Source organism: Acomys minous (assembly GCF_964271855.1).
Source record: "Acomys minous genome assembly, chromosome: 16".
Lineage (NCBI taxonomy): Eukaryota > Metazoa > Chordata > Mammalia > Rodentia > Muridae > Acomys > Acomys minous.
The window spans coordinates 98,176,373-98,189,420 of NC_140498.1; the positions used below are offsets into that span (position 1 = coordinate 98,176,373).

Below are 13,048 nucleotides of genomic sequence, written 5' to 3' on the forward strand. Positions count from 1 at the left end.
TAGTTAGGGTCATTCCAGACAGACACCACAGGCACTGGAAAGTAGTACTGGAAGCAAGACACGCATGGTGGTGAACTGATGACCTTGCAAAAATTTCATCCAGGCCAGACAGGGAGCACTTCCTGGGATGGATCGGCAGAAAGCCTGTGACTGGTGCAAACGTGCATTAAGTACTGCCAGGATTGGTGCTAAGACCCACGCCACACCCATTTTCTCTCTATATAAGTGGACTGAGGCTCATTTTTCCAGTTGGTAGAAATGCATCCTCCTGTGTCCAGTTTTTTTGATATTACGTTATCAGGTCTTAAAGTTTTTTTGTTTGTTTGTGGTTTTTTTTTGATAAGGAGTGGGCTGGGGCTGTAGAGACAGAGGCCAGCCTGGTCTACAAAGTGAATCCAGGAGAGCCAAGGCTCATAGAGAAACCCTGTCTCGAACAACTCCCTGAAAAGGGCCCTTAGGCCAGAGAGCTGTAGTATTAGCCATCGTCAAAGGCAAAGGTCCTAAGCATGTCTGAGGTTCGAGGTTCATTCAGGATCAGTAATTAGCAAACGCCTGCTGCTGCTCACTACTGCTCAAAGCCGAAAAGTGTGATAGCCACCACGTGACAACTAGCTAGCGCCCAAGGCAGTGAACCCAAGCCTGGAGCTGTGAGTTTCCGGGCCTGCCAGTCTAGTCCCTAAGCCGAGGTCCGACAGGGCGTAAAAGCGCCAGCCCTGAAAGGACCTAATTAGTGGGTCGGTAGCACCTAGGGCAGTGAAACTGGGAGGTAGGAATGTGGGTGCCAGGGGCTAGCTGAGGGTTAAATGCAGAAGGCGGGGGTCGGGGTGGGGGTGGCATGGAAAGAATTCTGGAAGTGAAAGTTGATAGTTGAACAGTTTGCATACACGTAAGGATTACAAAAGAAAATATAAAAACTAGGTCTAGAGCAAGAGTCAAACCTGAGGGTTTTCGGTTCAATCTTCAGGGGACTCACACCCACCAAAGGAAGGGCGTCTGCAGCCGCCACCCTGAGCCCACCGGCAGGTGGTACCCCGGGCCGCGTTTCCTGTTCTGTCTCAGGAAAGAGGCGGGACTTCCACCAGCCGGAAGCGGGCGCGCACGGAAGCGTGTCCCTGGCGTCCTGCCGTCGGGCTGCGAGATTTGCGGCATGGCTTTCCGGCAGGCGCTTCAGCTGGCGGCTTGCGGTCTGGCCGGTGGCTCGGCCGCTGTTCTCTTCTCGGCGGTAGCGGTGGGGAAGCCGCGAGGCGGTGGGGATGCCGACACGCGCGCCGCCGAGCCGCCGGCCTGGACAGCCGCGCGTCCGGGACCCGGCGTCTGGGACTCCAACTGGGACAGGTGCGGGCACGGGAGGGTGGGGCTCAGGCCGGGTTCCTCACATCCATCGCGCTACGGCGGACATCGGCGTGTGCTAGAGGGTCCTGGGTTGTTTGTGTGGATCCGGGCGGCCTGCCCTTGAGGGTTCCCCGTACCAGGATGGCGCGTCTTCCAAGGGTCTCGGTACCTGTACCCGGCCGGACCGGTTCCTAGGAGAGTCCTTGTTTAGAGGCAGCCTACCCGAAGGTCTGTGTCCCAGGACCGCTGTCCTCCAGAGGGCCTGAAATCAAAAGGGAATTTCATTTATTTATAGGCAGGTATTTGATATATAGCCCAGGTTGGCCTCACAGATTCTCCTGCTGCAGTCTGCGGAAAATTGGGATTACAATAAAGGCATGCCGTTCCTGCAGAGGTCAGAGAACCTGCGCCTGAAGTGGGAACTAAGGTTACCCGTGGAAGCCGGGTATAGTGTCACAGAGTCGAAGGCAGGCAGGTCTCTGCCATGTCTGCGTGTGTGGATGGGCCGGTACAGTGAGGAGATCTTTGTTAGGTGGAGGATGCATGGCAGATGGGTAAACAACTGCAGATAGAGACTAGAAGAGGGCTTCTCAGCTTGGCTTCTTTCTGGTGTGCCTTCCTCTTTGACAGTAGTCTCCAAATTTTGTCTGGTCAAGCCCCACACATCCCTGCATCTGCAAGGAGGCTTTGACTTGGTCGTGTCTGGGACTAACATCCCAGGTTATCCTGTGCAGATACTGCTTGAGTCACCACCACTGTCCAGACCTTACTCCATTGTCGTAATTTTGGCAGGTTTGGCTTGCCCTTCTGTTCCTCTCCATTTCTGCAGCCCTCAACCATTGTGATGGTCACTACCCCAGTGACTGCTTAAGATTTCAAATGTGCTTAGTGTGACTCAGAAGAGATCTCTATTTTTTTTTAAAGATTTTATTTATTTATTTATTTATTTTTGGTTTTTTGAGACAGAGTCTCTGTGTAGCCTTGGCCATCCTGGACTCACTTTGTAGACCAGGCTGGCCTCGAACTCACAGCGATCCGCCTGCCTCTGCCTCCCGAGTGCTGGGATTAAAGGCGTGCACCACCACGCCCGGCTAAGATTTTATTTATTATTTATACAGTGTTCTTCCCCCATGTGTGCCTATATGTCAGAAGAGGGCACCAGATCTCACTATTGATGGTTGTGAGCCACCATGTGGTTGCTGGGAATTGAACTCAGGACCTCTTAAAGAGCAGGTGGCGCTCTTAACCACTGAGCCATCTCTCCTGCCCCTTATTTATCTATTTATTTATTTATTTGGTTTTTCCAGACAGGGTTATTCTGTGTAGCCTTGGCTGCCCAGGACTCACTTTGTAGACCAGGTTGGCCTCGAACTCAGAGGGATCCACCTACCTCTGCCTCCTGAGTGCTGGGATTAAAGGCGTGCGCCACCACACCTGGCCTCACGGTGGATTGAATTTATAAGTGTTGGCTCCTCAGCTACAAAGAATTTCAGGATATTTTGGTTTACTTATTCAAACTGGCCTTTTGTGATCCTTCTGTCTCAGCTTCCCATGTGTGAGGAGTACAGAGTTGAACTATGAGAAAATACAGCTAAGGGCCCATGTCTAGTATTTTTAAGTTAGCAGTGTTGGTGCCTGTTTGTAACCCTGGTACAACCCTGGTTGCTGACGTAGGCTTGCTGTGACCTCAGCCTGAGCTACACCGAGAGACCCTGTGTCCTACCCAACAAAACAGCGAGTGAATGAGACAGTTACAGGCTCTGCTGCAGTGCAGCTACCCATTCTTACAACCTGTCCTTGTCAGCTGGGTGCGCATCAGTGAGTTTCTCGGGTTTTCTTCCTTTGCATGTGCACATGTGTGAGATCACGTGTGGGTCTCTGTGAAAGCTTGAGATAGATATGGAGACTCTTCCTTGATTGTGCTTTTAGATTATCCTTTAAGGCGCGGTCTCTCAGTCAAGCCCAGAACTTGCTAATCTGAGTAGTCTGACTAGACAGCTTCCTCCGGGGACCCTGTGTCCACCATGAGGCTAGAATTACAGGTGGGCCACTATGCCTACCCAGTATTTATGTGGCTTCTGAAGCGCAGTCTTCCTGCTTGTATAACAAGCACCTTGACCTCTGAACCATCTCTCCGTCCTGTCTTCACCGAGAGCATGAATGCAGGCTTCACATGTCTGTGGTGCCCACTTTCATATCACTCAGAGTAGGCCTGGCCCTCGTGTGAAGAGTGAAGGTATGTCCTGTGAGGCTGGCCTCTCCGGAGTTGGGTTTTCCCCAAGTGCTAAAAGGTGTCATAAGACATACTTTCACAATTAGGCGAGAGCCACTGTCCCTCATTAACCTCAAGAAAAGGAACGTGGAATCGGGAGAAGAAGAACTGGCATCCAGGCTGGACCACTACAAGGCAAAAGCTACAAGGCACATATTCCTCATCCGGCATTCCCAGTACAATGTGGATGGCTCCCTGGAAAAGGACCGCACTCTGACCCCGTTAGGTAGGACTCCTCGATTGGGCTTGAAGTTATCACCGGGACTTGGTATTGAGGCCTTCTTCCTGTTCTTTTTCCTTCTCCTCCCTGCCCCTTCCCGGGCCCCTCCCCCCCACCCCAACCCCCACCCCTGCCATCCTGGTGTGATGGAGACAGTCTCACTGTATCGTCTAAGCAGATCTGAATTCCTGATCCCCTTGCCTTGCTTCCCAAGTACGTAGGAACATGAATACATGGTAATGTGCCTTTACGTTTTAAACAGCTTGTTTGGATGACATACTTTCCATGTATACGTAGTCACAGTTGGATAATAATATGTCTCCAGGATTGTTGTCTAGCAGCTTGTTCCACCAACCTGAAGAGTTGCTTTGTTGCTTTTGACACCTGGGCATACACAGGAAAATCAGGTCACCACTGCGGTGATGCCCGTTACCATATCCAGCAGAAAATGATTTTCAAAACGAAAGGAAATGATTTCTTGGAATGTTTTCAGCTTAAGTACATTTGAGGGAAAACATCTATATTTAACACAAGTTTCTCCTTGTGTCCCCTGAGAATCAGTTTATAGTTTGTGTGTTTTATGAGGCAGGCCTTGAACTCAGGGCAGTCCTCCTGCCTCAGCCTCCTGAGTGCTTGGATTATCAGGCCCAGTTCAGTTTTTCTGTGTGTTGTCATGTTGTGTCTATTGTCAGGAGGCAGTGGGACACTGTGATGCTGAGATTTAATTTTGTTCTTTATCAGTCCTGGGACTGAATCTAGGGCCCCAGTGAGCTAACTATTACCTTCCCACTTTAAACTTAATTTTGAATATTTGAGTAAAAAAAAGGAGGAATAGCAAAGGGTCCGCATTCTACTGCTGGCAAGTTTACTTGTTGCTAACTGCAGCAGGTGTACTTTCCTTAGGTTGAGGACAGCTGATTGTTTCTGTGCTGAGGCCCCAACTCTAGGTAAATGAGGATAACATCTTCCTTAGTGCTTAATGGCACCTCACTGTTAACACAGTAAGTGGGAGAGGGTCCTGGTGTATGATATTCACAGGTGTTTTCCTTTCAAGGTCGGGAACAGGCTGAGCTTACGGGGCTCCGACTTGCAAGCCTGGGATTAAAGTTTAATAAAATTGTCCATTCCTCCATGACCCGTGCAGTAGAGACCACAGACATCATTAGTAAGCACTTGCCAGGTGAGTGCTGGTTGTCTTAACACGCTGGGAGTGTGGATTCGCTCTTGGGATACATCGCTAAACAGGGGGCTGCTCTTTTCCAGGTGTCTCCAGAGTCAGCACAGACCTGCTGCGGGAAGGTGCCCCTATTGAACCGGACCCACCTGTCTCTCACTGGAAGCCAGAGGCTGTGGTAAAAATGCCATCCCTTTTGCCACTGGATTAGGGCAAGGCCTGCTCTTAGCCTTGACTGCTTCCACACTGACAACTCCTTGCTCTGCTCCTAGCAGTATTATGAAGACGGAGCTCGGATTGAGGCTGCCTTCAGGAATTACATTCACCGAGCTGATGCCAAGCAGGAGGAGGACAGTTATGAGATCTTCATATGCCACGCCAATGTCATCCGCTATATCGTTTGCAGGTAAGTGCCATCAAAAGCTCCTGTCTAGTTCACCGTCCCTGCCACTACCCTTCCTGGCCTTGCGTTTCTTCAGCCTAGGAGTTTCCTCAGTCTTGGCTCAGAGTAAAACAAGCCTCAGTGAAGCCTCGTCAGTTGTCTATAGAATGCTTTTCTGTTTTGCCTTCCTCTGCTGTATCAGTCAGCGATAGGCCCCCCTGGTGAAACTGGCCACCACAGTATAGATATATGTGCACAGTCAACGAGCTGTGCTCTGGTCTCCCTTTCTCCATTACCTTAGGAGAACGGTGAATGTCTAAGGACCACTCAAAGTCCTGTTTTTGTTTGGTTTTTCTAGACAGGGTTTCTCTGTGTAGCCTTGGCTGTCCTGGAACTCACTCTGTAGAGCAGGCTGGCTTTGAACTTAAGAGATCTGCCTGCCTCTGCCTCCCATGTGCAGGGATTAAAGGTGTGCGCCACAAGCTCCTGGCCAAAGTCCTGTGCTTTACATACTTGTCCCAATTGCCCTTTGGTGGATGCTGCTGGTAGCAAGCAGTCAACACTGGACTTGCTCTGAGATTTTGTTGCCTTCATCCTGTTGGTAATTGGATTTCTCCATGTTTGTGAACAGTGTGGGCACCTTGGGATGCATGATAGTACCTACTGGCCCTGCACACCTGACCTGGGATTATTGGCTTTCTGCTCAGCCAGCCTTGTGTTGGGGTTTTCCTTTACTTCCTATACAGTAGAATGCCCCAGGCTCATGCTCCTACTCTTAGGCTGTCACCCAGGCCATGGTGTATGTTCCCATCACACCTGACCCGATGCCCAGAGATGGCTAGAGGACCTCATGGCCAATAGGTGAGCATCAGGCTTAAGAAACACAAGGTTGTTGGGGAGCTGGGAATCCCTGCTGGGCTCCTGGAGCTCCATATCAGACTGAGAACTGGTAGGAAAAGGGTGGAGTGGTGGACAAGTGTGTAGTTTATACTCTGCAGTAAGAGCAAATGCTTCGAGGATGAGGATGATGAGGATGTCCCGGCTGCTCGTCAGGATCCACCCCATATATTCCTCTTATGTGAAAACCCAGCAATGCCCTGTTAATTTTGCACCTCATTGTCTTATACTCTATAGTAGTCCCTGGTAACTGTTGAAAACGCAGAAAGAAGTAATTAGGACCTGGGAAGAGTGCTTACACTGTGAGGAAAGGGGTAATTCTCAGTCCTGGTCAGGAGTGAGCATCCTGAGTTGTGAAGGGTAACACTAAGACTGCACAGTTGTCGTGGGCTGGGGTTGGCATGTACAGGAGCCTGGGTTTTATCCTCAACACCAAGAAACAAAGACTTTAATTTTAAAAAATTGTTATTTTATGTGTGCCATAGAGCTTGTGTGGAGGTCAAGGACAATTTTGTGGAGTCACTTCTCTCCTTCCTTCTAACTTTATGTGGGTTTCAGGGACTGAACTCAGGTTGCCAGGCTTATATAGCAATGGCTTTTACCCAAGTTGAGCCATCTCACAGGCTCACTTTATTGTTTAAAAATATATTTTATGCCAGATGTGGTAGCACACACCTTTAATCCCAGCACTTAGAAGGCAGAGGCAGGTGGATTTCTGTGAGTTCTGTGTGTAGCAAATATCATGTCCCTTTTTCAGTATTAGCTAGGATACTTCACAGGGCTTTGACAGTATTTACACTTTACAACTTTCAAACCCCGCAGCAGGCAATGTCACATTTGTTGGTAAGCTAAGTGGCATACAGTTATTAGACAACGGGAGAAATGACACCAGACTGTCCAGGAAATAATTGTGTATGTTACACCTGCATGTAGGTGCTCTTAGAGGCCAGAAAAAGAGGATTCCCTGGAGCTGGGGGTATGAGAGGTTGTGAGCTTGTAGAAGAGCAACAAGCTGATCAATTTCTTCAACCCCAATACTTGGGATTTTTATTTTTATTTTTTTTCGAGACAGGGTTTCTTTGTGTAGCCTTGGCTGTCCTGGACGTGCATTGTAGACCAGGCTGGCCTCAAACTCACAGGGATCCACCTGCCTCTGCCTCCCGAGTGCTGGGATTAAAGGCATGCACCACCACTGCCCGGCTACTTGTGCTTTTTAAAAAGGGCATGGGGAAAAAAGGGGGGGGGGGCATGGGGCTGGAGAGATAGCTCAGAGGATAAGAGCACTGTCTCCTTTTCCAAAGGTCCTGAGTTCAATTCCCAGCAACCACATGGTGGCTCACAACCATTTATAATGAGATCTGCTGCCCTCTTCTGGTGTATATGCAGGGAAAACACTGTGTACGTAATAAATAAATAAATCTTTTAAAAAAGATACAAATAAAATAAAGAGCATGGAAACCCAGCACTCAGGAGGCAGAGGAAGACAGATCCCTAAGTTTGAGCCCAGCCTGGTCTACAGGACAGCCAGGGCTACACAGAGAAACCCTGTCTCAAAAACAAACAAACAAACCAGGGAGAGAGAGATGTTGCGTAGCATAGAAACCTTGCAGGGGTCATGGATTATACCTCTACCCTGGAGACCAGCCACATCTTGTCAGAAATACTTCTAGCACAAATTTAGGTGCTTCTTGTTACAGTGGAAGACATTAAATGTAGGCCTAAGCACGTTTCTGACTTAGTTGGGTTGAGGCTTTGTCCCCATAGATTGGATCCCTTATTTAGAGAACTATTGAGATGTTTCCCCTGAGAACCCTTTCTCTGCAGACAGCAGCCCCTCAGTTACGGGCCCGGCTAAATGTACCTACTCCAAAAGGCTGTCAACTCTGCCTGGCCTCAGCCTCGAACAGAGCAGCTCTGTGCCAGCGAGAGCGCTCTGCTAGCATTGTCTTTCTCTCCGCAGAGCACTGCAGTTTCCCCCGGAAGGTTGGCTCCGCCTGTCCCTCAACAACGGCAGTATCACCCACCTGGTGATCCGGCCCAACGGCCGTGTTGCACTCAGGACCCTTGGGGACACAGGGTTCATGCCCCCAGACAAGATTACCCGCTCCTGAGGCTGACTGCAGGGCTGCACCCTCTCCTCTGTGGGTGGCCTGGCTGCAGCCTTCCCTTCCTCATCTTCCCTGTGGCTTCACGTCGTCTCCTGGAAGAAGGTGTCTCAAATGGTGCGTCTGGGTGCTTCTCTCTGGCCCAGGCTAAGGAAGGCAGTGAGTGGGTTAGACGGCCTTTCTGAAAGCTTCTTTACCACTAGCACAGCCCTGTGAGGTGTGACAGGAACCTTTGCAGACAGAAGGCAGGTTTGTCACGGGTACTGAACTGGTCTTGCTGTGCTGTATCAGCCGATTACAGCAATCGACTGAACAACTCATAAACCTCTGGCAGAAATCTGTCGGGTAGTATGGTGGTTGTTTACATTTGATAATTTCATATACTCCAATCTAGGAACTTTTGTTGCTTAAATATTAATCAAAGATTTTCCTCATGTGGGTTCTTGCTTTGGAAACCAACTTGTCAGAACCTTTGTCTGCTGCATCTAAATGAATTGAAGGGCAAAGCGACTGGCTTCCTGTAAGGCAGATATAAGTCACGAAAGAGGTGGAACTGCAAAAAGGCTGTAGCCTCAATATGACAGGCACATGACAGCCCTGTGAGAGGTTCTTTGGAGGACTGACCAGAGGAGGTGGCATACGCCTGTAACTCTAGCACTTGGGAGGCAAAGGCAGGATCATGAGTGTCTAGCCAGCCTGAGCTACGGAGAAGAACTCAGAAAGATATCCCGGACTGACAGACAGTTCCATTTTAGTTTGCCTCTGGCTACTGTTAACCTTTGGGCTTGTAGGCTATTTAGAAATATGTTTTTGCCAGATGTTCTGATAACTTATAAAAAAAAAACTGGTTTGTGTATATGTGGTCTTTTGTTTTTTGAGACAAAATCTTAACTGTGGCCCAGGCTGGCCTCAAAATTGAGATGTTGGGATTGCAGGTATACACTACCACCCCTGGCCAAAAAAACAAAAACAAAAAAACCAGCACAGTTTCTATGAAGTAGTTGTGAGCATTTTTTGTAATCAATACAATGAATCTGAACATTTAACCCATCTCTTTGCCCTTTTTGGAAATAAGTATGTAATAAAATTTTACTTTTTTGTTGTTTGTTTTAAAGGGGGAAAAAAGTGGTATAATTAGAAACCCTTTCTCAGTGTCTTCTGTCTCAGGGCTGGACCCAGGTACCCTGCTTGGAGGACTACCTCCCACTACCAGAAGGCACATTGCTTCCTGTCCAACAGTGGGCCTGAGAGGTGTCACTTGGAGGTAACTTTAACTACCCACAGGCCACTTTCTAGAGGTTGCTGAAGCAGTCATGGCAGGCTGTCAGCTCTGAACACAAGGCTCAAGGCGCCTCCCCAGACCTGATGGGAAGGCAAACGCATTTCGCAGGAGACAGTGACTTGCTCAGGGTATCCCCATATAGTACAGCCTCCCCAGCAGACCTTTAAGGACTAGCAGTATTTCAGGAACAAGCCTTAGCTTTGGGGTGAGGCCAGTGCCTTGTTTGTGAAATGGGTTATCTTTCTTGGAGGCTGATGGTCATTTGCAAGAGATAGTGATCACTTGTAACAGCAATGATCCTGCAGGCTGACGGCCTGATGCCTAGTCAGTTCTCCTGTCCCTTCAGACTCTATCACCAGTTTAAAAACAAAAACAAACAAACAAAAAACCCAGTGTTACTGCAAAGTGGTAGCTGAGAATGACAGAAGACACGTAAGTAGGGACAAGAGAGCAAGGCCAGCCAAAGTTTGTTGGTTATGATACCAGTGATAGATTTCAAAAAATGCACCTGAGTTAGGCCTTGCTTGCTGGGCTTTTGATATACATACTTGGTATGTCAAAATTTGTGATCTAGTAGGTTTCAAACACTCCTGGGCCAGACCTTTCTTGCCAGGCTGTTAAAAACACATAATGCTATGTCAAGATCTAATCATTTTCTGACTTTAAAATTGCACTGTTAAAAAAAGAAATAAAAAAAATTACACTGTTAAGCTTGGCATGGTGGCACACACCTGTGATCCCAGCCCTTGAGAGGCAGAGGCAGGCGAATCTCTGAGTTCGAGGCCAGCCTGGTTTACAGAGCGAGTCCAGGACAGCCAAGACTACACAGGGAAACCTTGTCTCAAAAAACAAACAAACAAAAATTATGCTGTTGTTTCTTATTTGCCTCATAGGAAAATACTGGGATGAAATATAACAACTCCCAAAATAACCATACCAATTGCTAGATTTGAAGCCAACCATGTGAAACTAGATCTCTAAATTGTGTAAAGTTACAATCAGAATGGAGCCTTTGGCCCAATTTAAGAGCTAAGGTTTTTGTTTTTTGTTTTTTTAAGATACACATTTATTTATTATTCATATAGTATCTGGCCTGCATATATGCTAGCATGCCAGAAGAGGGCACCAGATCTCATTATAGATGGTTATGAGCCACCATGTGGTTGCTCTGAATTGAACTCAGGACCTTTAGAAGAACAGCTAGTGGTTTTGCGTGTGTGTGTGTGTGTTGTTTCTTTTCGGTTTTCGAAACAGGGTTTCTCTGTGTAGCCTTGGCAGTCGTGGACTCACTTTGTAGACCAGGCTGGCCTTGAATTCACAGTAATCCACCTGCCTCTGCCTCCCGAGTGCTGGGATTAAAGGTGTCCACCATGCCTGGCCATCCATTCTTTACCTCTGAGCCATCTCTCCAGCCCCAAGCTAAGTAAGTTCTGGGTGTACTGTGTTTTCTTTCTTTCCTTCTTTCTTCTTCATTTATTTTCTGTGCATCTATGTTTTGCCTGTATGTATGTGTGATGGTGTGGGATCCTCTGAACTGGAGTTTTAGACAATTTTAAGAGCAGCCAGTGTCCCTAAGCACTGAAGCATCTCTCCAGCCCTCTTTTTAAAAAATTTTAATTATTTGTATGTACATTTGGTGTTTGGCATACATACATTTCTAAGTGAAAGAGTTGGATCCACTGGAATTTGTGTTACAGACCAGACAATTGTGAGCTGCCATGTGGGTGCTGGGAATTGAACCAGGGACCTCTAGAAGAGCAACCAATGCTCTTAACCACTGAGCCATCTGTCCAGCCCCATAACGTGTTTTCTTAAATATCAAATGCTTCCTAATTTTTAAGTTGCCTTGTGGTCTATGCCTACACTTGCTATGAATACTTGGGAGGCGTCTATCTGGCCAGGGTGTCTTTTGTTTTTTTGAGACAGGATTTCTCTGTGTAGTTTTGGCTGTCCTGGACTCACTTTGTAGACCAGGCTGGCCTCAAACTTGCAGTGATCCACCTGCCTCTGCCTCGAGTGCTGGGATTAAAGGTGTGTGCCACCAGCCGGGCGTGGTGGCGCACGCCTTTAATCCCAGCACTTGGGAGGCAGAGGCAGGTGGATCGCTGTGAGTTCGAGGCCAGCCTGGTCTACAAAGCAAGTTCAGGACAGCCAAGGCTACACAGAGAAACCCTGTCTCAAAAACAAACAAACAAAAAGAGGTGTGTGCCACCATACCCGGCTTGTTTGGCTTTTTGAGCTCTAGCTGTCCCTCACTCGCTTTTCAGACCAGGCTGGCCTTGAACTCATTGATCCGCCTGCCTCTGCCCCTGAGTGCTGGGACTACAGGCCTGTGCTACCACACCAGCTGGCCAGGGTGTCTTAAGAGGCCCGATGACATTGTGATGGAAAATGTTTTTGTTTTTCGGTGCTGGATAATGAAACCACAGTCCTTGGTTTAGGACAAATGTTTAAAGACTTCAGAAACACTGTAACATTATTGGAAAGTCTTGCCAAAACAAAGGTTATACACTTGTCTAACTTGAGGGAATCTGAATGAAAATGGTAAGAATGGTATGCCACTGAGTGGTGCTGACTCTTTTTGACTGTTTTGTTGTCCTTTATTCCAATGTTTTTCTATGAGGCAAATGAGAAATACTAGTAAAAATTTAAAGTCAGAAAATGACAGGATCTTGACATAAAAAGTATGGGTCAATAACCCAGCAAGTAAGGCCCAATTCAGGAAGACAAAATCCTAAGCACTGATTTCCTCTGAAAGCAGTAACTAGTCAATAGTATCTGGCGTTGGTTCCTACCACAGTGTAGCAAGCACTTATTTTCAACATTATACCCTGTTCTTCTCTAGAAATGAACACCTGGGACGTTAGTTGTCTCTTACAATTTCATCCATACCATGCCACTGAAGTAAGGATGCCTTGCATACCCTATCACACTTTAAAAACTGAGGATGGTTACTAAAAAGAGGCCTTGCATTGCACATAATCAAATGACATCAACTATGTCAAATAAGCCAAAACCTGGTCCAGTTCAAGGCCAGCAGGGCAACAAAGTAAGACTATCTCACGAACATCAATGCAATACTTAATGTACTTTACCATGAATTCTGCTTAAAGTCTTACTAAAACAGGGATCCTGCCCAGATAACTGTTAAGTGATCTTTCTGAAAGCATTGTGTAGAAATGATTCACTAGACAGTGTGACATAGAATCACCAGGTGTGAATAACAGGCATCATACCCTTCACACTAGTGGAAAACAGTCCAAAGATGGCTTAAAGTTTAAAATGGGCTAGCAAAATGGCTCAGTAGGTAAAACTGTCAAGTCCAACGACCTGAGTTGGATCCCTGAGACCTATAAAGAACTGACTCCTACAAGTTTTCTTAAA

At 47.5% G+C, this 13,048-nt stretch overlaps 1 protein-coding gene across 2 annotated transcripts; it reads left to right on the forward strand.

Annotated features, from left to right (window-relative positions):
* The first annotated feature begins 1,050 nt into the window (after nt 1–1,050).
* Nucleotides 1,051–9,523, forward strand: PGAM5 (PGAM family member 5, mitochondrial serine/threonine protein phosphatase). 2 transcript variants are annotated; one of them, XM_084761456.1, is made up of 6 exons: nt 1,051–1,335; nt 3,652–3,830; nt 4,879–5,004; nt 5,088–5,176; nt 5,271–5,404; nt 8,238–9,523. In XM_084761456.1, exons 1-6 carry the CDS (start codon nt 1,148–1,150, stop codon nt 8,386–8,388), a joined length of 867 nt encoding a protein of 288 aa, XP_084617582.1. In that variant the 5' UTR covers nt 1,051–1,147; the 3' UTR covers nt 8,389–9,523. The 2 variants fall into 2 exon arrangements, with proteins under 2 accessions (XP_084617582.1, XP_084617583.1); XM_084761457.1 differs by having other exon boundaries at nt 1,053–1,335; nt 5,274–5,404.
* The last annotated feature ends 3,525 nt before the right edge of the window (nt 9,524–13,048 follow it).

Bases quoted from the DNA above. Each gene is read 5' to 3' on its own strand.
- PGAM5 (XM_084761456.1), top strand. From the start codon at position 1,148: ATGGCTTTCCGGCAGGCGCTTCAGCTGGCGGCTTGCGGTCTGGCCGGT. The intron at 5,005-5,087 runs GTGAGTGCTGGT...GCTCTTTTCCAG, and splicing joins CATTAGTAAGCACTTGCCAG to GTGTCTCCAGAGTCAGCACA. The intron at 5,177-5,270 runs GTAAAAATGCCA...CTCTGCTCCTAG, and splicing joins ACTGGAAGCCAGAGGCTGTG to CAGTATTATGAAGACGGAGC.